The sequence below is a fragment of the Rhea pennata genome, chromosome 18, assembly GCF_028389875.1.
Source record: "Rhea pennata isolate bPtePen1 chromosome 18, bPtePen1.pri, whole genome shotgun sequence".
Lineage (NCBI taxonomy): Eukaryota > Metazoa > Chordata > Aves > Rheiformes > Rheidae > Rhea > Rhea pennata.
Window position 1 is genome coordinate 2,863,390 of NC_084680.1, and position 26,214 is coordinate 2,889,603.

General features: G+C 40.8%; 1 protein-coding gene across 13 annotated transcripts in view; it reads right to left on the reverse strand.

Annotated features, from left to right (window-relative positions):
* EXD3 (exonuclease 3'-5' domain containing 3) overlaps positions 1 to 26,214 on the reverse strand; it is a 323,998-nt gene that overhangs the window by 204,405 nt on the left and 93,379 nt on the right. For 11 of the 13 annotated variants that reach the window (XM_062591068.1, XM_062591067.1, XM_062591070.1 and 8 more), the window contains 7 exons: positions 25,830 to 25,894; positions 21,452 to 21,619; positions 20,008 to 20,166; positions 10,499 to 10,552; positions 9,665 to 9,804; positions 8,733 to 8,833; positions 1,451 to 1,524 (listed from right to left, as the gene is read on the reverse strand). In XM_062591068.1, coding sequence (XP_062447052.1) covers positions 1,451 to 1,524; positions 8,733 to 8,833; positions 9,665 to 9,804; positions 10,499 to 10,552; positions 20,008 to 20,166; positions 21,452 to 21,619; positions 25,830 to 25,894 — 761 coding nt within the window. The remainder of the gene's footprint in view (positions 1 to 1,450; positions 1,525 to 8,732; positions 8,834 to 9,664; positions 9,805 to 10,498; positions 10,553 to 20,007; positions 20,167 to 21,451; positions 21,620 to 25,829; positions 25,895 to 26,214) is intronic. The other 2 variants (XM_062591075.1, XM_062591080.1) reach the window with 2 other exon arrangements.

A 26,214-nucleotide genomic window follows, 5' to 3' on the forward strand; every position in this document is an offset into this window, starting at 1 on the left:
TACCGAAAGAAGAGGTGGAATAAGAGTTGGGACAATCTGCCTGCAGTCATAAGATGATGGTGAATGCCAGAGAAATGTACTCAAGATCACCCAACAGGCAGTGATTCGGCTCAGTACACTCCTGAGAGGAGAGGGCAAAGCACAGGCAGGCTGTCTTGTGAAGTAATACTGCAGACAGTCAGTCTTCAAGCTAACTGATAGAAACCTGCTTCCTAGAAAGCATTAGTCCCACTTCAAGATCTGTCAGTCCCAGGAGGAGTACAAATGTATTTGGAAGGAGAGGACTTGGAGGCCGGATGCAAGTAAAGATAGCTCAGGAGAGCACGGTTCGAGAGCTGAAAATAGTATCACATTGCTCACTGACAAGGCACAAAAAAGCTTTTGTGGAAGATTTGAGCCCATAATCATCAACATCAAAACAGCACGGGACCTTTTGGCTTTGGGTTGGTGCATTGCTTTTGTTTCTTGCTTTATAGTGGACTGCTTTTTAGGCTGGGTTTTAAGTCCAGTCTTGACTGCCTGTGGGAAATCTGTTGGTCCCAAGAAAGGAGCTGAGGGATAACACACCCTTTCCTGCTTTGTCATGTAGCATAGATGAAGGCTAGAAGAAGAATGATTGTACTAGGATAGGAAGAAACCTGGTGGATTCTATGAGCTTCTATTGCCACTGAAAGAGATGTCGAAGTCTGTTATAATGTTAAGGTTGGAAATGATTGATCTTCTTTTGCATGACCTGCTGATGGATGCTCTGGTATTACTGAATTCCTAAGCTTAACATGGATCACATCACACTTAGCAGCAGGGAAGCTCTGGAGTCGGTTTTCTCTGGACGTGTGAGTTTTACTGCATGATCTACTAAGCCAGCTCCACCTGAAGAGCACAAGCCTGACAGCAGAACAGCACAAGCAGAGGGATGGAAACACCAGCACATGCTTTCAGCACCAGGTGCTAAGAAGGAAAATAGTGCTCTGTACTGACAGACTGCCTGGTCAGATGACATGCTAAAAAGATGAAAAAGATGTGCTTAAGAGCTGGCGTTAGAAGTTACAATTAAAACCTGGAGGAAAATAGGACAAGTTTTAAAAAACAAACAAACCAAAAAAAGCGCTCTTCTCTGTCCAGTATTGGAGTGATGCGAGAAAAATAATGCACAGTTCAGATGGCTGAGACGGAGAGCATGTCCTGGCCCATCTAAGCCCCTAACAGAAATGTGGCTCAGATCACTCCAGAGAATGCTGGATGACTCCCAACCACGACTCCCGATCACTACAATATGAACAGGCACACAGACTATCACTCACAGAAAGAACAGATCTCATGGCAGATCCAATGCATTTCTATATAAAATAAGAACTTGCTTGCATAACATCAATATATTTTATCATATCAATTATATTATTCAAAGAAAAAACCCTCATTCACATCCATGTTACACACTCCAGAAACGTACCTCAACAAACCTCTTGTAGAAAAGATAATTCAGAGTTCTCAGGTGCCGCTGATTTATGACATTAGGGCAGAGAGCTAAAAGGAGGAAAAAGACATTTAAGTATGCAATGAGGCTGAACTTTCTTGAAGTTCTACTGTCTAGACATGACATTTTTCCTTCCCCAATTTTAAAATCAGTGTATGGAAGGCAGGATGCCAGCAAACTTGGAACAGTGAAGGACAGACACATTCTCATTTTATCTAAATTATAACTGTTATTTACAGTTTAAACAACGATCAGCAATGTTAATCCTACTGCTATCTCTGTTTTTACCACCCTTGAATGATAAGATCCACTTGCCAGTTCAATATGCTTCACATTTAATGACTGCACACCTTTAACTACGTTACATCCCCATATGGGCATTACTTCCAGTTTCTAAAGGCTGCATTCATTTTGATTTAGATAGAACCTTGCTGTCAATTCACTGAAGCAGTTTTGAACATGTTACTCAGGATTCAAACTTGGCTCAGCAACGTGCCCAAAGTTTATCCAATAAAATAATACGTATCCATGAAGGAGACTCCATATCCATACACGGAGGGAGGTGACTATTATTTTGCTGAGCTGGCAAGCAACAGTTGTTGTTATTGTTTGTATTATTGTCATCCTCATTTGGTATGCTTCACTACAATGACAAAAACCAAGATCTTCACACAGCACCACATTCTGAAATCCAGTGCAACCAGAGATAACTGTAGAAGATAAAATTCATTAAGATCAGTACACATATCTATCAGTTCTTGCTAGACGCTGCTACGAATGCATAGGGAAAGATCTAACCACGCGCCTCACTGGGGCTTAAGTGGCTGAAACAATAAAGCTGGAAGTCAGAAGGAGCAGGACCAGCAATGAGACACAGGAACTGAAAATAGTAAAAATAAAAACAAACAAAATCTCCAAATAGCAGAAATGTGGCTCAGATCACTCCAGAGAATGCCTTAGAAAATAGACTCAGAAAGGCCACAAATTAAAGTGGATCTTGTTACTACAGGTGCTTGGTGTCTCTTGAAAGGTCACTTCATAACCTGAACATTCCCATCCCAAATATAAGAGCTTTAAGCTCTTATTTTTAAGTTTTCTTCCTTACTGTAGCATATCTTTACCCACATAAGACCTGACTCAACTGAACATCCTGAAGACAGACACTCAGCTCATAAAACAACACTTTCAAAGAGAGTAAGATACAAATACAATGTAATAGTGCTACCATCTAAATTACAGATTTCAAAAGCATTTTAGAAAGCAAGTGAATATGACTGCTCTAGGTTGCCAAAAAAAAGATCAACAGAATGCTTCTTTCTGTGAGCCTCCAGAGGAAACGACCAAAGCACAGGACTTGGTGGAACTGAGGGATTTTAAATGACGAGCTATCCGCTGAGAAAGCAAGACAGAGGAATATAGAAAGACGAGAAAAATTGAGGTCTTGTAACATTCTCAGACAGAGAATGGAGTTTGATTCTAACTTTTGGTATTTTGTTATAAAAAATAGAGAAAGCCTAGGTGAAAGAGTGAAGATGAAAGGTAACTTGGTAAGAAAGGAAATGAGCTGAAAACTCTTAGAAAATGGTGAACAGAAAAAGCAAAAACAATGAAACTGACTTGAATAAAGTCAGAGAACTGGCAATTAAGATTTCACGGGAAATTATTTTATAAGGGGGAAGGGGTTAAGAAGAGCTGGCAATGAAAGAATAGGAAACGAAGTAAGAGACTATACAAAAAGTGGCAACTGGGTCAAACACGTACAAAACAACAGTACAATCATATCAAGTCAGAAAGTCCAAAGTAAAATATGAGATGCATCTATCAAGAGCCATAAAGGCTAGCAAAAAATCATTCTCAAAATATATCAGTAAAAAAGAAAGACCAGGGAAAAAAAGAAAGACCAAAAGAAATAACAGAGAGACAGGTAACAGCCAACCTGCATTGTCCAAAAAATTCAAGTTGCATCAATCCAATACCCTTCTATGACTCAGTAACTAGCCTGACGAATAAAGATGAAGAAATAGTTGTTGTCTATCTTTATTACAGTAAGGTTTTCTATACTGTCAAATGCAACTTTTTGACATTTCAAGATCACACAAGATAAAGCCCTGAGCAACCTGGTCTGACCTCAGAGCTGCCTCTGCTTTGAGCAGGAGGTTGGTCTAGAGTCCTGAGGTCCCTTCCAACCTGAATTCTCCTAAAAGCGTACAAACATTCTCATTAACAAGCTGGGGAAAAGTATAATCTAGACGAAATTCCTGAGAGAGTGACAAGAAACTGCTTGAAAACAAACCTCAAGTAGTTTACATTCAAAATCAAAGACATACTGAGGGAGGCTTTACAAGATACTGAGGGAGGCTTTACAAGAGTATATCCTGTATCATACGCTGTATGCAATCCTTTCATTAATGCTTTAATGACAGAAGACATAATACTTACTACACTTACACGGGACACTAACATCAGAGGAGCTGCAAGCATCAGACTTCAAAGTCACCTTGAGACAGCAGAAAAATTACCTCTCATCCCCCTCAAAAAGAAGCTGTTCAAGAAAGACACCTGTAGGTGGTATTCGCAGAAATCAAAGCACTGCAAGAAAGACCAACCTATTCAAAGCCACACACCTAGTTAAGACAGCAGGAGTCTGAACTCAGATCTCCTGAGTCAAAACTAATGTTCTGTTTGCTAGAACAGAAGACAACATCCTAAGCTTTTTGGAACAGGGACCATCCTTCTCTTCAGTGTTTGTATAACAGGATTTGGGGACAATGACTGATTGTGGAGCACTAGCAGAATATAAATGGTATGAGAATACTATGCAAATACCGCTATGGATATGTGTTAATTCTTGACCTTGCAGTTCCACCACAACAGTACTTAATCTGAACTACATTTCACATTTGGAGCTGACTCAAAAGTAAAAATTCCCATTTGTTGTTTGCCCTAAGCAGAAAGTTAAAGCATATAACCACAGAGTGGAAGGAAAAATGAATTTACCTGCCACATAGGGTCTGAAGCAGGCAATACACACCTATTACACTGGTTTAACATAGGTAAAATGTGCCCACTGGGGACATGGTGCAACACATTTTCAGATGTGGTGCTTGACTACTGCTCCCAGGTCATACACAACTCCTGAGCTTGCATGGAGACCTCTCTAACGCACTGAGGCATAAACACAAAGTTTCATTGAGAGACTAATTTCCATTCTCATTAACTCCATCCTGGCAAAATAGAAGGTCCCAAGAAAAGGCACACTTTATCACTGCTTTGTACAAAATAAGAGAGTCTTGATTTTTACCTGGGTATTGAAAGGATTGTTTTTTTTGGGGGGGGGGGAGGGGGGTGTCTGATGAGAAGTCAGATATGCATTAGTCTCTCAGTATATTATGAGAGGAGTCCCTATGTGCAAGTTAGCAGAGGATAGGGAAGGGTTTTAGAAAATCTCTTTTCGTTGTAACCTCCAAGATGCATTTCTCTCTCACAATATGCTTTGTGCCACTATAGATCAGGGTAAGGCAAGGGGAAACAGCAGAAATCTCTGGCCAGAGATTTCTGAGCTGCCTGCTAGCCTTGCTGTCTGGAGCTGATCTCCTAAGGAACAAGGACAAAGCACGGCATAAGTGTTTAGATCTATGTCTAAAGGAAATTAAAAAAAAATGTAGTGTAGTCTTTATGGATATGGTGAATTCACATTCAGAACTGCAAGGACAGTGCTAGGTTTTCTGATGGAAACCTTGCAGCTGCTGTCCAGACTGTCTTGCTCTCGAGCAGATCATCTACTATCTGTACTTCAGCAGCCCAAAACACAGCTGAAAAGGCAAGGGTCAAGGAAGGACCCTGGCACATTCAATCCCTTTCTCCTTCAGCAGTCACTGGATCAAATTTTGTAACCTTAGGAGCGGAAGGCTCCTCCCTTCTAAGAGGGTAGAGGTTCTTCTCACATACAGTGTTACATGAAAATGTGCTGGTATTTGACAAAAAAGCTATAAAAACTCTGCAAGAAAATCACCATGGAAGTAGGGAGCAGAAAAAAAAACCTGTAAAGCAATTTTCACGGAGAGGAATAACCTCCTACTCCTTTATGTACTCTTTTACTCTTTAAAAAATAAACAACAACAAAAAAAAGAACCAATTGAAATATCCTCCTTCCAAAGACATTCCTGTGTATTTATAACACTCATTCATTTCTTTCCCAAAGAACATCTTTTGGAAACGCTTTATGCGGAGAACCCTGCGCATTCCTGCCGGAGCTCTCCCTGGTGACTGTCCCACGACGTGCTCCGAACTCTTGCAGACCTGATGAAGCTGAGAACGGCTGTGACTTACCTGAGCAACTGCAAAGATTGTTGAGCAGCCCTCGTCTGCCCTCTACTGCCTCAGCACTAAAGCCACGATACCGCTCTGTCACACAAATGAACACAAACTAAGGCCCAATATACAAGGTCAGTCGTACTTTTCAAAAGTGCTACTGTTTCCACCTCATACTCACTGAAAATTCTCTTAAAAAAGCACCACAGGGCTCTCTGTGGTATACAGGCTATGTGAAAACACAACAGAAAATAAACTAAACTATTTCACACCTAGTTAGGGTCTGTCCCCTCACTTCTGAGAACTGTTTTGGCCAAAACATGCATTTGTAAATCTGCTAAGTCCCTCTCATAGGGTCTTCAAAGAGTATTAAAGTAATTAGCCTATAACAGCTACAGGCTTGTTAAACTGGAGCATACCAACCCCACGTGTGAGAAATTACTCTATAAAACTGAATTTCTTCAAGCACATGCCATTTCTGTTCATCTTCTTCCTGCCTCAGTAAAGCTAATTAAATGGAATACATGCACAGAGTTTGGGGGGACACCTCTGGGATTCAGCAGAAAATCATCCACTTAACACGTGCAGCTTTGTGCGTTAACAGGCTTGCTGGGATACAATTGAGAAGAAGAGGTGGATCTGTCTGACATGTCCACTTACTTTTTGTGAGATTCCAGATCTGTTCTATATTAGGCCACCTCCTCTCAGGTTCTGAAATTTATGACTGGCTGCTCCAAGAAATGCTTCAAATCCTAAGTTCTGGTCAACCCCTAAATCTTGCTTAGGAATCAGTGACATTTTCTGTGAGTGGATAACAGTGAGATTTTGGCTATTGAAATACAAAAGCAGATTTGGAATTGCAAGTATTGAGTCACATACAAGCTTGCCTTCTCATACCAAGAAACCCTGTCCTCCTCTAGCCTTTCTCACCGAAAGCCACTTCCCGTTTCTGCTGCTGCTCTCAGCCTCCATCAGTGAGTAGGAGTCATGACCGTAGAGGAGACGGAAAGCAGCAGCAGACTGTGGCACCGAACAAGCCCACAATTAGGTTAGGTAACATGAAGTGTGAGTTCCACCTCACTGCTGCTTTTTGGTGGAGCTGCTCAGTGCAAGAGAAGTGAGTTTTAAAAACCTGCTCATTTTACCTAGCCTGCTTCCTTTTTGTATTCTCTTTTCTCAGAGTCAGGTTTATTTCCACTTAAGAAAGCAGAGGGAATGGCTAGAAAGAGGGAGGAAAGGAAGAGAAAGAAAAGGGAAAGCCATGTTATTCCAGCTGCCACCATTTTCCAATTCAACTCAAGCAGATCTGGGATTAAGGCCAAACTGCCTCTGTACACATTCATCCTCTTCTTCCAAAAGGCTTCAAAGGAGACCAAGAGGCCCAACAATTTAGCAAATTGTTGTTAAGTAGTCCTGCTCTGACTTACATGTGATATTAGGTAAAAAATAAATACCTACTTTTCATCTAAGAGAGAATGTATGGGATCCATTCAGCCTTGGTTCAGCCACCTCAAGTCTGGCATCTCATCTAAATTAGTAGCCCACACTTCCTCTCACATCAATAAAGGAGGACAGCCACAACTAGCAAGTGACTTATCCTGTACTGTAGACACTCTACTTGGCATGGGATAAATTACTCTCTGGAAGTGCAGGTGGGAAGATGGCCTGTGGGAAGGACTCTGGTTCTGCACATCTCAAGGAATCCTCTCACCAGTGAACCCCTTGTGGAAGTCCAGGGAGAGTCTGTCATTATGATCAGCTGGTGCAACAGCTGGGACACCATCAGCAGGTAAGGCACAACACAGTCCCATACACAGCACTTGCGATCAACAGGCACATACCCCTCTTTCTCACTCTATTATGTTCTCAGGATTTTGTCTGTCAACAATTTTATCATTTTTCCTCTACAGTTAATATCACCTTCTTGGTGGATCTCTCACAAAGTAAGGGGAAGAACAATTCAATTCTCTTTATAGATTATAAAGGACAACACAGCCTACTGAATAACAAATGTTATAAAGCATGAAAAATCACTGAAGGAAATAGCAAACTACTGGACATATTTAAGATTTTAAATAAATCACCCCCTTGTGTCTCAGCTTTCACACCAATGTGTTTAGTTTAATTATATTTACATATCCTCCGAGGAGGGTTTTTAACGATTATCTTACTAACTTTTGAAGAGCAGTCTAAAGATGTGAAGATTAATATAACGTTGCTGCCAGGTGTAATGAGTCTCAATTTGTGGTTAGAAAACACTTTTCAGTCTGAGAAAAGAGAACTGCATATCTTCTGTTGATCATAGAGACTTTTGTAAAGTAAAACCTAATAGAGCTTCTAAAGGTTTCTGACATAAAGTCCCAAATAGAAGAAAAAAGGTCAACAGCCCTCACCAACAGGAAAGCAATGCAGATTTTGTCAGCCAATTGGCAGTGAAGCAGATCTATTCAATGATGTAAAATCTGTTACTTCTCCTAGAAGGCTGCAAGAACCTTAAAATTCCCTGCTGCCAACCCTATTTTACAGAAAGAATAAATAGGGTTGTGAGGCTCCTGCTTCCCAAGGGTTATCTCTTCTCAACTGACGGACTCATAACTCAAGAAAACAGAGCCCTAGATGAGTAACGACTTGCCTCTTATGTGAGTGGAATGGAGTCATAACTCAAGGCTGACCATCATGTGTTTATAAAGAGCCATTCTGAGGTCAAGATTTATTTCATATCATGGAAGAAGCAGTCTATTAGTCACAAGCACTTCATTCTTTGACAGTACAAAGTGATAATTCCCATAACTTACCAGCTCTGTTTTTAAACACCATTAATTAAACCCTGAAACTCCCCATGATAAATTACAGCACAGATTCCTTGCTGAACATGGAAGAAGACAAATTGACTTCATCTGTTCTTTATTGGAGAGGTAACTTCAGAATACGTTGTAATACCACATACCTGGATCTAAGTTAAATCGTTCTAGGAGCCTGAAGACCAGCTTGCTTAGCATTTTGTGGTTAAACTTATCTGGTTTGTATTTGGACAGGCCTTTATATCGTCTGTAAGCAAACAAACAAAATTAGTAAAAAAAAAAAAAAAAAAAAAAAAAAAAATCTGTGGAAATGACTAAGAAACATGTCCTAAAGAACAAATATTTAGCAGAAGAGATAATAGGTTTTGCAAGGTGCTGGTAAGAACAGTCCTCCTTCTTTAGTTTCAGCAAAAAGCCCACAGTACAACCATACGGATTTTCCAGCCAACAACAAACAAGTCCACTTTAGAAAAAGAGAAAGCCAGCACACACTCTACTTTCTTGTGTTCTTCTTTCAGAACAAAGACTCCAACCAGTGCATCCACATCGTGAGTTTGACTGTTCAGTTGGCTATGTGACTGGCAGGAGCGATTCTAGTGAGAGGCAATTTACAAATTAAGATACAGAGAACTATTTCACGAGAACATGAAGGTTAACCACTTGCATCTCTTGTTTTTCTGCCACTTCATCACAGTATTTTCTTCCTGCCAAACCTGTACAACCGATACTGAAACTTAACCTTGTCTGCAGCAAAGCACAGCAGTCAGATTATTACAGCCTTCTATAGGGAGATTTGATATTGTTAAATTGCCAGGATCTACTGCAGAGCTTTCATTTTGCACTGCTCTCTCCTGTCAGGACCTGAACATCTGCCAGTAGGAATGATACCTCAGCATCTTAACAGGAGGAGGCATTTGAAAAGAGTTTGGCACAGACACCTGAATTTCCCCTTTCTCGGTGAATACACATGTATTGCACACCATTATGCTGAGAAAACCATCTTAGACAACGAAAGAATATATTGCCCTCTGACAGCTGGTTGGTCCCACCTGTTTAGAAATTAAACAAACTTTTCTACCTTGAGATGTCTTTGATATTAAAACTAGGTTCACACCACGTGTCTAGGATCTGCAAAAGCTTGCACTGGAGCTCAGGATATTCTTCCACATAACCTTCCACCAAGTTATTTTTATCTTGAAGCAGCAGTGGTATACACATCTAGAAAAAGAAATAACATTTAGCACATAAAACATTAGAGGGATCCTGCCCTACCTTTGAACACGGCCTTCCCCCATTCAATCTGTTTGCCTCAAGCATGCAGGAGGCATGAAGGAGGTCCAAGACATCCAGCTCATATGCAAGAACAGGGACTAAAACCTGATGGAGAGCTGCTATTTCCTACCGGTCAAACATGGAGAGCAAGTCACAAAACCCTTGCTTCACCCACCAATACCATCTAGGAGAGTGACATGGCATTTTCAATGGAAATATTAGCCAAAACAGCAAAAGTTTCAACCTTAGAGTTTATTTAAGCAAAGCTTAATCAAGATTATGGTTTTCTGCCTCTAAATAAATTCATAGTTCTGAATGGACACCACAAGCAAGATCTATGGACCAGTTTACATGAAGTGAACTTTATCACACTGAAAACTATTTGTCAAGAACAGACCTAGAATTTTTCATCACAGTAGCTGTATCTAGAAATTAGTCCACTAAGATACAATGAGTTCTAACAAAATACATTCTCTCACTTCCCTGGATGCTATACTACATCAGCAATGCTGTAGGGACTCCTCACAAACAAGGCAAAGCCTCATATGAAACTATCACAACTTATAGCACCATGATGGATCTTCTGCTTAACACAAGATGGACCTTGATGACAGAGAAACCTGCAGAGGAAGTCACTCACCTTCTCTACATCTAGATCTGGTTGTAATTTCAGCTTAATACTCATTATCGCTGCCTAGAAAACACAAAACAAGTTGTGCATTTAGGAAAAGAACATCATGGCAGATAAATGGGAATTATTGCAAAGTGAAGTATATATGTTACTATACAAATTTTCAATGCTATAATATTTCTGCTATATGTTAAAGCACAAATCGTATAAATATTTGGCCACGTACATCCCACTTAGAAATCTACAGAACCACTTCTGGCAGTATAACATATTCCAAGCAGCAGTGTACCTTGCAGTAAAAATTAAAGATCAGGTTGTCTGGCAGAAAGAACGTAAAATCCTTGGACAAAAATGCTAAGAAAGAATTTTCTCCAACACTATAATTGTAAAAAAATTGCCTCACCATACCTTTCTGAATGAACTTGAATACCCACACAAACAAACTAATTAGGATTTTAAGAGGTTAACTTTAACTTCTGTTATGTGTAAGAGTATTTACTCTCAAAAATAAAAGAAAAATAAGCACATAATGGCTTTATTATAACATTGTTCTGGTAAATGGAGTAACGTAAGCAAGGAACCTTTTACTGCATTTAAGTATCAGTACTGACAATTGTAAACTAGGGAATAAGGATGTTTTACATTGTGTCCTTCTAATGGCTTAAGAAAGTTAAGCTATACTTTCCAAAATGGTTGTAAACTTAGTGTTCGACAGCATGGTATCTCTGACCCTACTGCAGCCTGCGTTTAACACCGAACAACAGAATAAGTCATAGAGCATATTATCAGTAAAGTTCACAAATGCCTATCTATTCAACATGTCTGGGCTTAGAGGAAAAGCTGCTCTCTTCAATTGGTTTTTCTCTGATATCTGCTATTTATTTTGCTGCAAGAAAAAGTAATCATGAGTCTGAGGTATTCGTTTCTTAAAACAGTTTGTACTTGTACTTCAGGATTGTGTTACCTGTTAGAATACACGAACAAAAATAATACAGCAAAAAGTATCCCAAAACAAAGCAACTGTAAACCTTGGTGTTGCACATCATGTTTGAAATATTTATAGAAAAATTTAACAAGAAAAATAATGTAAGCTGGAGTAAGAGTGTACCTTGAAATAAATATTCTGTGCTCCCCCTCCCAGCCGACAAATGACACCTCAGCTTAAATCGTCACTGGAAGCCCATATTCTGCAGACCCATGCTCTGAAAGGAACCAGATCCAGCCAGAGCATCACATGTAACATTTAACAACTTGTCCTATCATCACCCAAAACAGAAGCACCAGAAGCTGTGGATCTTATTACCTTCTAGGAAAATCATTTCATCCACTGTCCCAAAGACTGAGTGTGCAAAAGCAAACAGCTAACACACGCCCTGTAAGTTTATTGCAACTAGAGAGAACAACAACATCCAGTTATCAGTGGGAAAATTTTTATTTTTTTAAACAAAACACACACTCCATCACTGTTTAGTCTTCATCCCAAATAGAAACCAACAGAACAACTTTAAGAGACAAACCCAGGAACTAATGTTAATGAATTGACTACACTTCAAATCCGATACTGAACAGAAAGGCATTTTATAATCTCTCAGTCCAGCTACCTCTGCAAGGGCTTCTCAACCCAGACCTGATAACTATTTCATCTGTTTACATGCTAATATGCTACTTTGCTCCACAAGCAGCAACTACCTTTTCTTTCAAATTATCTGATTAACATAATAAAGTTCAAGTTCAGTAATTATTCTCAACTTGTATACAAGCGGAAGGTTGCTGCTTCTATTTTTGACCTGAAGAAAGGCTTTGTGCCTTCAAAAGCTTGACAGCTTTGTTTTTGCTTCTTCACAGCTATCTCAGTTTGCTTAATAGAAAGACTAGCGCCTCTTAAAATCTCGTTTCACCATTTGACCTCATTAGTACCTTGCATTAAACAAGTAATTTGTTAGTTTTAACATGCAAGCATAGAATGGTTTCTCTAATAACTTTATAATGTTCATGTAAATGTTCAGATGAACCTGATTGCATAGTTGTTATCTAAATGGCCTAGTTTTACCTCCATCTTTGTTAACAGTACAGGTGATTTAATCAGATGAACATGTGTTGCGTTAGGCTGCGTTCACCTCTTTTACTAGATGTAACTTCCATCCTGCACTAACGAGTGTGGAACAACGACCGTTCATTTAGTCAAGTGGTGGAGAGACATCGCCTCCCAGATCCAGCTGTGGCAGTGGAAGAGGACTCAGTCCTCACCTACTGAACACCATCACCACTTCAATAGGTTAGAGGAACCTTGCTCTGCCACGAACACTTCTACTTCAAGTAATTCAGATGAGCTGGTTGCTAATACCATCCTAACATCATCCAACCGAAGGAGGCGATGGAGCAGTCAGACGAATTTCTCTGCCAGGAACAGTGGCAGAAAGGAATGTTGTAAGTAGCGGGGCAGCAGGCTCTTCCTTGCACACAGCTAAATACGGAAGGACCCGCATTACCTGAGCCTTAGACACAAATAAACAGGCTGAAGCAGGCAGGGTGTAGTTACATGGGCAGGCGGGCTTAACAGTGAGGACAACTTAGATAAAATCAGTGTGTTTACAATGAGAATAATAAAAGAGATATGAGTAACTGTAATAAAGATGAAAGTGTTTGGCAGCTGTTTCTGTGGTCTCAACTTAAAGCTATTTTAAGATATTTGTTTGGTTATTATCATGTTTTGAATTGTTTCACTCCACAAACAAGTTTTCCATAAAACAATCCTATTTTTAACAGTCTGCGTATAGAGGATAAGAGCTCCAGAAAAGCAACACCTCATTCATAGACTCATTTTGTAGTCAGAAAAACAAACACTTTAATTAGGCAGGCAGCTTGCTTTAATCGAAATGGCAAGAAACCCCTGGCTCACCCAAGAAACAAGCATTTCCCCATATACAAGGCTGCATTCTCCAAGCTGTACCAGAAAACTAGCAATCATGTTAATCTAATTACAGATTTTCAGACTAACACTGGACCAGCAAGGCAGTAGGAATCCTAAGTAGTAGATGCCTCCCCCATTTCATCAACTGATAAATAAGAGCAAAAAAACCCTAACCTGTTACTCAGAAACTCTGAAAAAACTCTGATGAGCTCTAATGAACACACGGTCATTGTATTAGAAGAGTCTGTTCACCCTCCCTCAAACTACGGAAGGAAATGCATTACTGTCCTGACTGGCAGTACAAGTAGTCTTTACTGCAAAAATACACTCCATTCACAGAGTTCCTAGTATGTAATGTAATAACAGTAAAGAGGTAACACACAGAAGTGTTTAACCTATACTAAAATCCTCCTGTCCCAGCTCTAGATCCAGACCTAATCAGAAGAGAGGCATGGGAAAGGTTGGGTCTTCTCTTGTCTTCATTCCCCAGTCTGTAAGAGGAAGGTACACAATGAGACCGTAGCTCAGTACAGGGAAAAAAAAAAAAAAGAAAAAGAAAAAAAAAAGAAAAAAAAAAAAGAAAGAAAGAAAAAGTGATGACCAATTGCCTGATTCAAATGCCAAAGTTGGCAAGTCTTTTCACTGTCTTCAGGGAGCTTTGGGTCCTTCCTTTACCTGTGGTGAGATTGAAAATTGTGTTTGAACAATGTCTTGTTCTAGTTTTGTTCCCCGGGGGTACACACTTAAAAAAAAAAATATCTGAAGATGGATGGATGGGGAGTCCTATACTCTGGGTACAGTTAGTGCAACTATACAACTAGTAATTATCACAAAAGCACCATACAAAAGGCAAGTGTATCTTTCTGATATCTGCTTAATCCAGCTGAAGTTTGAGAAGTGCATAGTCTTACAAATGGCCAGGATCTACAAGTCTAAGAATTTGAAGCTGGGCAACACTATGTTAAGCTCTATCCAAAGTGTCTGGCAGTGCACTGACCATAACATGGAGGAAGCTACCCAAACTTGAAGCATTCTGACTAAGCTGTGAGGGACAGAGAGGCTGCTGTGAAGGGAGACCAGTCTTCTAGTCATGTGATTGTAAAAACAAGTGTATGAGAAAGTGGAGGCTGTTTGCAAGTAAACACGAGCCCAGAGCACCCTGAACCAATACCTGATCCTCTGTACTTGTTTTGAATGCAGTTGGCTCTGTTATCATCTAAAAATGACTACTCTTTCCATATACAGTACGAAGTGCAGGAAGCCACACAAGATGTTATCTGCAAGAGCACGTGTACTTGGGTGGAGTCTACTCTAACAATTTGGGCAATTTTCCCACGGTGAGGTTAGCATCAGAGGAATAACCTTTTGCTAGTAGCACTGATTGGAGTGATGATGCAAGACAGACTCAAATGGTTTCTGACTACTTTTGCATTACTTAGCTCTGCTGTAAGCAACTGAGACAACACAGTGGTAAATACGCTTGTGCCTCATTTAGCGTAGTATTTCTGAACCAATAGTGAAGGAATTTCTGAAAACCCATATAAGAGACCAAACAAGGGAATATGACCTTTCAGGGTAGGATCCAACATCAGTTCTAAGAAAATAACAATGATCAAAGCGTAGATACATGATAGAAGTAAATGACTGAAAGCCACACCACTTACTAATCACAGGGAACATCTGTTTTGTGTTTTGGACTCACTCCTTTCAAACTTGTGTCTGATCAACTTTTACTCAAACTCCTAGAGTCCATCACTTTATAATGTACGATATCAGGTAACGTGTTCAATTACTTCCTGCTTAAACAGCACGTAATACTCACTGTCTTCAGGAATATCTTCAGCAAAGACCAAATATAAGATATCCCAGGTCCACTTGTTTCAAAAGAGCACAACAATATTTCATAACAGGTGAGATAATGAAAAATAACTAACGAAGGGTATGAATATATATAGAGAAAGATTTTAAGTAGCAAGAAATAAGTGAAAGTCAAGATTGGAATACATGCGCATGTAGCTGAAAAGAAGAGGGAACTGGAACAAAAACTTGAATGATTTGCCTTCCTGTAGTCATTCCAGCAGTTTTAAACCTGGTTTAATTGGTCAGTGCATCCTCATAACTTAGAGAGCCTCTAAAGAACTGCCTAAATTTCTTGTGGATGTTGGCCACCCTCTTTCACCACATTCTCCAGATTCAGATTCTCTGTGTAGCTAGGCCTGCCACACAGGTGCACCCCTTCTCCAGAAGCCCACTCTTGACTGATGAGAGCACTGAAAAGCTGGCAGTAGGAGCAATCTACAACCTTCTGAGTTATTGCTTCTCAGCAATGCTCAAGCCCCTTTCCAAACAACTTCACCAAACAAATGCCCAAAGCAGAAAGTGGCTCCAGAAAAGATCGTGGGAGACAGGGAAATTTAAAACGTACAATGTTAAAATACAGTATGAATTGAACAAATCTTTGCAATTAAGGAGAGGAACAGGGGCAAGAAGCAATAACACAAATATTTTTACTGTCCTGAGAACAGTTCAAAAAAGTTCAGAGTAAAGAAACCCAAAACCTGAATATCCATTAAGAGGTCAATCAACCTTGGCACTGATCTGTATTGACAGTTGAAAAAAAATATGCCACGCGTATTCAATCACTAGTATAAAGTAGGACTACAAACAGCAACATGCTTGAATCAGCTTGCAAGACACTACTACACTAAAAATTTAGGATTATGCTAGTGGTTGAACTACACATTTCTAGACTTTTGCATATTTGTATTCCTTTAAGCTTAACCTTTGGGTCAATCATCCCTCCTATAAAATTACTTACTGAGCTATTTCTATAATTTTGTTTGCTACGCACTGCTGACAAAAACTTTCAATTCTGTGCCTACAGAGCTTTTTCTCTATGTACACCAATATAAGCATATTTTATGTCAGATTTTAACACCTTAACGTTTTAATGAACATTATTTTACTTGAAAGAGCACACGTTAACAGAATATAGAGACTCAACCTCCCCTATTTGCATAAAACATACGGATTAACAGATGAGATATTAATAGAATACATACTCCATTTTTGAAAATAGAGAAATCTGGAGGAGGAACCAAAAAAAAAAAAGGCATTTATTAAAAATGAAATACTTAGAGCAATAGTATCGCTTAATAAACAAACTGACGGAGGAGAAAAGAAACATGTCGCTACTCTGTGATGCAGAGAGGTCTGAGCGGGAGCTCTCTCAGGCCCGAGAATATTTCTGGTTGTCAGAGGCTAAAAAGATTATTTATTGTTTCCTTCCTAAACCCAGCTCCACTGCCACCTGTTCAGAATTTACTATAAAGCTGTTAAACAAGACGAGAACTTTGATGCTGACTGTGAAAACAAGTTTCACTGTATCTGACCCGAGCAGCTCTTACTACTGATCCAGAAGCAAAGGAATTTGATTTTTTTTTTTCTTAAAGCACAGCTATCTTTTTACCTTTATAAGCTGTTTAAAAAAAATGTAAATAAAATAACTTGGCGGACAATAGAGGGCATTCATTCCGCAGAAAGACAGCCGCCACCCTTAGACATGAAATATCGCGGCACATTAAGTCATGAGACCCCGCTAATCAAAGCTGACAGGGCCCTGAATGTGATTGCTGCTGAGACTTAGCGATATCATGGGGCACTGAAGCATGCACAGCCTGCCAGACTGCCCCTGTTCATGTGACAATGGCTTTTATTCCCGAAAGGGGCCTGCGAGTGACAAGAGTCTCCTTTGTCTTTGGATTCCTGCATTGGGAGTGCAAGAGAGGTTCATTCAACCAGCCCCAGACACTCTTTGAAAGGCTGAAGTGTAACATAAGATGACCATGAAACACTAGCTTGCCTTCTGCCTACCCCTCATTCTTCTAAAGCACAGCCTGGTCTATTCAGAGCCTCTTCGCAGACTCGCATCGCGCTGTATTACCCCTGGCCTGCTGAATTCCCGCATTGTTCCGGTCCCACCACGGCCATCTTGCTTCCCACCGAGCCGTCGGGGCTGACACCCAAGCGGCGCGTCCGCAGGAAGGTCTACGAAAGGCAGTGACAAGGCTCTCGGTGGGGGGGGGGGGGTTTGGTGCGCTGCCCGGCGCGCGCCCCATGATTCGGCCCAACCGAGGCCGGCGCAACAAGAGCTGCCAGCTTCAGAACAGGTGTCATTGGACTACCGGACCCACCTTGCAACTGGGCCTAGCTGAAGAGAGCAGGTACATGCTGAAAAAGGAATGAAGCTGCAGGCATTTCAGCTGAAACAACACAAGCTGGAATTTTAAGACCTTTCAGTGTGGATACTTTTGTAAAATAGGAACTCGTGTTTTACACAGGGACCTGACTTGGAAGCGCTTTTAGCAGCTGTGGAGCACTGTGCAATGCCCCACACCATCCTCCTCCAGCAGCTGCAAGAAATTCTCATTTACAAGAGGATGGATAAAACCCCGCAAAATGCCAGACACCTCCAAACACACTTCCGTGTCTTTGCCATCTTCTTGAATCACTACTTGATCAGCTCACTTTGTGTCACAGGAGCAATAGTGCCATCCACTGGCCAGCTAACCATATCTATTATCTCCTTCAAATGCCACCCAGAACATAGCTACTATTTATGTTACTAATCCAAAGTAGGAAGGTAGCAACATCTGCATCATTTTTTCAAAAACCATGGCATTGTCTTTACATCGTTATCAGCTTATCTTCCCATTATGAACCGCCATCTCCATGGAGTTTCCACTCTGGAACAGACCTTCCACTATGTGGAGGGTCTATTGCTACTTACAGTAGCGTATCAACGTTCATGAACCACAAGAAGCAGCTTTGCACAGCTGCAAAACTTGTGGTTCTGATTAACAAACTGGTTCAGCCTTTGACTAGTTTTAGGGATACAGGGAGGGCCAGATGTGCTTCAGAAGCAAACAACCACCATGTCAGTCCCTAGGAATCTCTGGGATCTCACTTCCTAAAGAGACCTTTCTGAAAACCTTTTTGAGGGAAAAGAACCTTCACCCACAGCACAAGGCTGCAAACCTTTAAGATTCACAGATGATAATATGAAATGACTCAAAATACTTTAAAGGAAATAAATTGCTTTGGGATAAAAGTCTGGTGCCTTTTTCTAAATATAGAAAACGGGACTGAAAAAAAAAAAGACATTACCAGCTTATAAGGATTTCTGTCATTGTGGGCGACAGAGAAAAGAGTCAAGAATCTTGTATCTGAATCTGGTTTACTGTCCCATCTGAAAAACCGGGAATCACAGGACAAATGGACATGTCACAGCCCATTGAAAAAGCTCAGTGCCATAGTTCCAGGTATGGGGGGTTTAGTTATGATCTGTCCCAACAGGAATAAAAGATTTCCTGCTACATGACTGACATTCTTGAAGACAATTCTATTCACTTTTCTGGGAACAACATAACTAGAAGAAAGTTATGGCTAAGGGTTTTCACCAGTTGAGGTTGCCTGTGCCTCACACTGCAACTAATGAGTAAAAAGAGCTTTTCTGTGGAAGGAAAGAACAGCAAAAACAACTCCACCAAAAAATTTAGACCTTTCTAAAACCAGACCTTCTTTCTAGAACTGCATTTCTAAAAGAAAACAATAAACAGTTGTGGAGCTATGAATTTTAAAATCATATTTAAATATAGTCAAATACTAAGTTTCTGTTTGTATTTCCAAACACTCATGTTCAAAGATTTACTGAGCAAAAAACAAGTCACAAGTAGCTCTGTGAACTTCTAATTAAATATGAATTATCTTTGGTTCTGTATTCAGATATCACCTGGAATGGAATTAAGAGCTCTCTTGGGAATTATGTTTTGCTAAAGAATAGGATTTAAAAGAAAACCTTTAAATTTTTTTTTTTAAGATTAGATTGTTTTACACAAAGTGACTCATCGCCTTTTGAGAAGATTTTTTTCTTTTAACATTACAAGCACGTGCTTTGCACATGAGAACACTCTCAAGAATATCTGGAGACCACAGTGATGTCAGATATGCTGGGAGTACCCTAACACACAGGGTAAAATATCAAATTTGGGTTTTGGTGAACTCCTGTCAGTGTCAGTCAGATTCAAATGCATGAATACTAATACTCACACATTTTGGACATGAGCCTCAAACGTTAAGAGGCTTCATATCTCCTTGAACTGAGAAGTCCCTTTGGTTAGGGTAATCGCTTGGGAACAGAGAGATTTTTCAACCCTTCCTCGCTGTAGGTAGACTGGAGTTACCAACACAGGTCTATGTCTGTCTAGTATAATCTCTTCTTTTCTTACCAAGACCAAGGAACAAAAAAAAGCACACAACCATCCTCTTAAATTCTCCAAATTAAACCCCATTAATCCATTACTTTCAAAGGTCAAGAAAAGAGTGGAGGAAGGACTCACTGGCATTCTGTACTAAGCCATTAGAAAAAATGAAGCTGAAGACAGTCTACTCATGTACATCAGAAGGCCAAGCTAAGCTGTACCATTCAAAGTGTGCAGCTGCTGTGACGAAACAGAATTTACATTGAAATGCATCCAAAAACAGACACAGACATTAACACAGAACTAGAGAACTGGGAAGGTAAATTTATTTGAAAGACATGACCCACCTCTTTGTAATCGCCCTTGTGATAAAGATGATTGACATGTCCAAGCAAATAGTTCCGGTCTGCTGTATGGAGTTGGTAAATGCTAATCAGAGGGTCAAGAAGATTAGCTGGGCACTGGGCTAGTATTCTGAATACACGGGCCTGCAGCTTCATGCCAGACTTCAAAAAAAAAAAAAAAAAAAAAAAATCAAACACAGATTTAGTCAAGATGGCTACAATTCAATGGCAGTTGAAAATGCAGCTTGTTTAAACAGTGGAAGAGGCCAATTCCTTGGGAAGGGATTCTCCAATTTCCCCATGGAGTCTGCATGCAGAAATCAGAACAATACAATACACATTTTTTCACAGCATCCAATTTGAAAACATTAAACGTTTGCAGGATAATTCTGGAAAAGGCATATGGCCTTGTACAAAAGGCAAATATGAAACTGGAAAAATGCCGTCTTTTACTGACACAGCTATTTAAAAATTCTTCCCTCTAGTTCCCAGCTGAAAAATATTTGAATCCACCAACTCCCCTCAACACTGATCTCGCCTATCATGCGTAACAACTCAATTTGCTTTCCCAGGCCTTGTTCCTGGGTGCAAGAAGGTCAGGAAAAGCAGATGTGTCACAGTAAGATGCAGAAATGCAAGTATTCATCATTGTGTTCCTACATGATCATTCTCTTAGGACATAGAATTTTCAATGCCAGTAGCACTTAACTGCAACATCACAGCCATACTGGCAGTAATCTTCGAGAATCTTGATAGAGGTCAGTATCTAAAAAGAGCCATTTAGAAAAATGGGAAATGAAATAACACAAATACAGAAGTACATAATGGCTCTGAAGTAAAAGCACAGAAAAAGGGAAAAACTCAGGAGGTCAGAATATAAGGCAGCATAAGGAATGGTAAACATTAGGGCGTATAAATCTGATGACCCAATGTTACAAAGCTAAACATTCAGCTGCTGAAAAGTCATACTGTTACCATTTTCTGCATTCTGAATGATAAAAGCTCCCCACCATATGGCAAGAGTTAAGCAATCATACAGTAACTGGCTTCTATTTGCAGAACTGGAAGAATATGCAGAGTAGACTACTGCAATTGGTTTTATCCTGACGGCAGAGATGTAAGCTTCAGTGGGAAAGTCTGGCCAGGCAAAGGCTGAAAGATCCATGCTCTAAGTGGTTTGATGTGGAAAGATGGAAATCCCAGCTTGGAAGGGGAAACAGAAAGGTACTATGGCATCACAGATTTTAATGTCATTTCACTTTTCAGGCCAACATCGCCAGATGACAGCATCACAGTAAGAATTCCACCACCAGGTCATATTGCATTCATATGAGACTACAGAAAAGACACCAGACTATGGAATGAAGTGGAACCAGGAACACTTCAGGGACATGAAAGTTAATTGTTCTTTCTTTTCTCCACTGTCTCTCTTGCTCTCTTTTCTAACCTGTTGAACAGCAGGATGCTCTTTTATCCAAAGCTGCAACTCATTGGTGATGTAATACCCCAGGGAATGCCCTTTCCCCTTCCAATCACTGCTGTTCTCCAACATGTCCAGAAGTCCTGCCAATGGGTCCTCCAGTCCTGCAAAGCCCTGCCTGATTTCTTCCTTGAGCTGCCAAGATACAAAAACACATTGTCATGTACAAAAAGATTACTGAATCCTCCCTTCCCCCAACTGAACACAAAGCTTTATTTTTTTTAATTTAATCTATTCAGAGGGGTAACTGTTGCTATTCAGCCACCATCCGCGCCTCCAGTGACTTTTCATGTCATTACAGATTCCTTCATGGCTCACTGCACCTCAAACCCAATGGGAAAAGCAGCAATTGTCCACACTAATTATCCCATAAAGACAGAGAAGTTGTTCTGTGGGGCAGACAAAAGGGCTTGGAATTTGGGGGAGGGAGAGAAAAGAAGAGAGCTGGAGAAAGGGGGGTTATTAGGAAAATGGCAATAAAGGTAGATCACAGCGCTCAAAACCTACTTATCTTCTAATAGACCTACAAGGAATAAAGAAAATAAAAATACCTCTCCATTCTTGTACCACCAACTTTCATACTTGACCTTAAATCCACTTCAGCCACAAGGGCATGAATGCTCTTCACTGTAACGGAGTATCTGGGAGTACTGAAATAGTTCAGATTTTGCATACAAGAATAAAAAGAACTAAGCTGTGTTCAAAACCAAGACTGCCATATTGTATATCTATTCTCCTCTTCTCCAAACCTACCTGGGCAAGGTATCTGCTACAGGCTACCTGCTGCCCCTGTGTGCCAGACACTGCACACCTCGGCAAAAACGTAAGGCAGTGCTAAGAAGTTGGGAACATGGGAAACCTCCACGCCATAAATCTTAGGAATCCCAGGGTGATGTGTTTAGAAATGTGAAGGAATTGGACACTCACTTTGTGAATGTTAATAGGCTACTTACTACCCATCTGGTAAAAGTGATAAATTAGCAGTACTGAGCAATATCTTTATAATGTTTACATTAGAAGTAGTTTCCAAGGAGCTTGCAGGGTTGGTAGGGTGAACAAGTGGCATCCTTCAGTACCCACACAGGACCTTTCACCACATGGTACATGTATTGGCGTGGAGTAAAGCAAAAGCAGAGACAGAAAATGAGAAATCACTAAGAGCAGCTGCTCTCTTTCTTTCCTGGCTAAAAAGCAAAATCCAAAAGGTGCTCACTCCTGCTTGCAGCCAGTGCTTGTAATTTACTGCATATGATGGTCCCAGTTGCAGCTTCCAATGGAAACAACATACAGTTTGAAGAATGACATGAAGACAAAGGAAAATCTACAGAAAGTTTGCCAATGATTTTTCTTTTTTTATTCATCTAAAATATTTACTGGAAGATGGTTATTTTCCATATTCTCTTTCATGTTGAAAAGAAACCACAAAATGTATCATTTATGACAGAAACTGCTTCTTTCTCACTAAATTATCAAATGCAGCATGAAAAAGCTGATGACTAACAAAGATGTGACTTCAGATAACAGTTTTCTCTCTCTTAAGTATTTTTCCCTGCGGCAAGAAATTGTGATGTTAAACATAGGGCTCCAACTTCACTGCAAGATTCAGCAGAAGGAACAGGCAAGCTCTTATTCAACCACAAATATCCAACACAACAGCCAAAGAAAAACAAAGCAACTGGCCAAGTAAATCGCACTGTGTATAAATGGCCTCCCTTCTTCTTTCTTCTTTCCCCAAAGCCCCGCTTCAGCACATTCAGACTGAACGAGAGCTTTCACCACACAGCTTGTCCTCTCCTTCAGCTGGAAAGTGAATTTGGACTTTGGCAGGAAGGTCTACAGCGGACAAGTCTTGTGAGAGTGCAAGGCCGCTTTCACACACAGAGCAACTCCAAACACTTACAGACTGGTAAGAGCAGTAACAACATACCTAGAATGAGTTTTGATTTCAGATCAATTAGATTTTTAAACTGGGGGGAAAACCTTCTTTAGAACTTCCTCACACTCACAGAATCAGTAAGGTTGGAAGGGATCTCTGGAGATCACCTAGTCCAACCTCCCAAAGATTTCCTGGTGCTCGTTCCACTGGGGCTTGAACCCAGGACCTTTAGCATGTAAAGCAGATGTGATAACCTCTACACTATCCCTCTATCCCTCCAAAGGCTTCAGTTAATGTACTGTTTAAAAAAACATGCATCTGCTTGAGACATCTAAATGGGAGAGAAAAAGTTGTGTTGCCTGGCTCTTCCCTCTGTCAGTAAAGGATTCCTGTCCAACATCTCATTGGTATTTCCATTTCAACTGACTCCCAAGACAGGGCTTACATGTTCCTGGGGGGAGGTTTCTAAAGCCTAGCAGATCATGGGAGTAGAAATATTTTGCTGATGCTCAAGCTTCACACTGCTCCATGCACTTTTAGCTCCTTATTTCTAGTTTCAAAGTTCAGACATTTGTTATTTCAAAACTGTTTTTCCTATACAGAAAATGGTCAATTCTTAAAATCATGTTCCAGAGTCAGGGTCCTGCCATAGACAGGAATCTTCCTTCTGCTCACGTTCACTGGTTTGAGACAAAAGGGCACCAAATAATGGAAACTTATTCTCACCAGTTAATACATCATATTCACTCACAGTGAAGGGAAAGAAGTTCACTGCCATTTAAATGTCCACGGAGCAAGCTCAGTTGTATTTAAGTCAACCTCCTTCAGTTCCCATCACTGGAAGGCTATATACTGATTTACTTAGGTCACCAGCAGCACCACACACCTTGAAATAACTTCAGAAGAGTAAGGCAGCAGGTTCCCCCACTTCAGTCCTCAAAAGTGGCTGCAACTGCTATGACTGCATTGCCTGTTTGAAACATAGCAGTGCCCAGAACACAGAGTAGTTAATCTCAGCAGTTCATGGTGCGCATGTGTCAGCAACCATCCATGCTGTGCTCCCCACCTTAGAGACAGCTGCTCCTGCACTATCACCTAGTGCCACTACATCCCTCCCCATCTCACTAAAAAAAACTTTCCCAGTGGTCCTGAAATGCACCTTCCAGGACCAGGATCACAGTCCCAGAAGCAAACAAACTGAATAAACTAAGCGGCAAGCATGACTCACAGGGATCCTCCAGCTTTTCCACCCTCAGCAAAAGAAGGCTGTGGTGTCCTCTGCCCAAGGACGTGTCGATGGGAGGCTCTGTCTTTTTCAGAGTATTTTTCTTCACAATCCACACACATCCCCCAGTTTACACAGTATGAAGATTCTGATGATTATTCTTCCCTACTGTTGTTTTTGTGGAATTAACCGTCCTCGAGACCCAACAAATAATGTTTTTTTTGTCTAACTCTAACAAAACCCAAGAGAAAGTCCAAGGTTTCACAGTTGCTGAGGTCAAGTCTACGCTGCTAAAGGACCATTTGAAAAGACACCTCTCATGCTGTGCTTCCAGTTGCCTGACTGTTTGGGCTGGGAACCACAGACTATCAGTAATGGAAAGTCTAAATGTGCCAGACAAGGACACCGACTAAACATTTCAGATACCTAGGATGGAGCACGTCCACAGCTGGACTCGGCCTCACCAGCCATTTCACATGGTGTGTTGGATAAAGCCCACGTGGCTACACTGTGAGCTGCACATTCTTGGGTCTTTCAGGGAAAAGAATAATTTTCAGCTATTAACCAGCCTGTACAAAACAGAGTTAAACAAGAGCAACTCGTCACTTAGCCAATACATCTAGTGTTTTTGTTAGTTTTCAAGCTCCCAAAATTAGATGAAGTATATTTTGCTCCCCGTGAGAAATTTTCCACACAGAGCCCATAGGGGCCCATATAAAAATATAACGCTAATTTTAGCGAGGCAGTGTGAATTGCTTTCACTGCTCCAAAAGACAAAAACCAAACGAAATAGAAAGGAAAAGGAGAGAAAAAAAAAAGTAAAATGTCATGAACACAAAGGTCTCAATATCAATCCACTTGGCAAAGACTGCATTTCTATTGACTTCAACCCTCTCCTTTTTAGCTACCAGAAATACTCCTTGCCCCAAAGGTATTCAGTTTAATGGATAAAAATGTGTTTAAAAGAAAAACAAAAGCAACGTTGATTTATTTTTTTCCCCTCTACAGCTCAGCCCCTGTAAACTTCAGCTCTTTCATACGTGCCCCTTCGCAGCTTCACGTCACACAGAGCTACCTTTTCTTTTCAGAGTGCGCTGCAAAGGCGAAGGTCCTTCCCCCGCGCACTGGCACTGAAAGCAATCGTGAAGAATTGCAGGTCTGACCCGCGGGCTCTGCGCCTCGACATGCTCTGCATGCAGTTATCAGCTGCCGCGCGGAGGGGAGGTGCCACCACCCAGCCTTACCTTCTTCATCTCTTTCTTTGTCCAGAGAAGCTGAAGGGTTTTCAGCCATAGCAGCGGGTCCTGGTCTGGAGGAAGGGGAAAGAGAAAGAGAGAAAAGGGGGAGAAAAAACAAAACAAAACACAAAATAGATTTATTGGCTCTGTACAGGCAGCCTAGACACGCTGTTGCGTTGATCGGCTGAAGGGAAATCGGCTACTCCGCGCCGCCGTGTTCGAAACCACCACCCTTCCAGCTGCCAGTCAGGATTACAGCCCTAAACCCCCTCGCTCCAAAACCCTAACATCCTCCACGCACGGCTTTGAGCACCCGCAAGAGAAGCCGTGTTGGCGCGCTTACAACCAAATCATGCCGCTGCCACGCACCAACCCCACTCACACCGGTCTC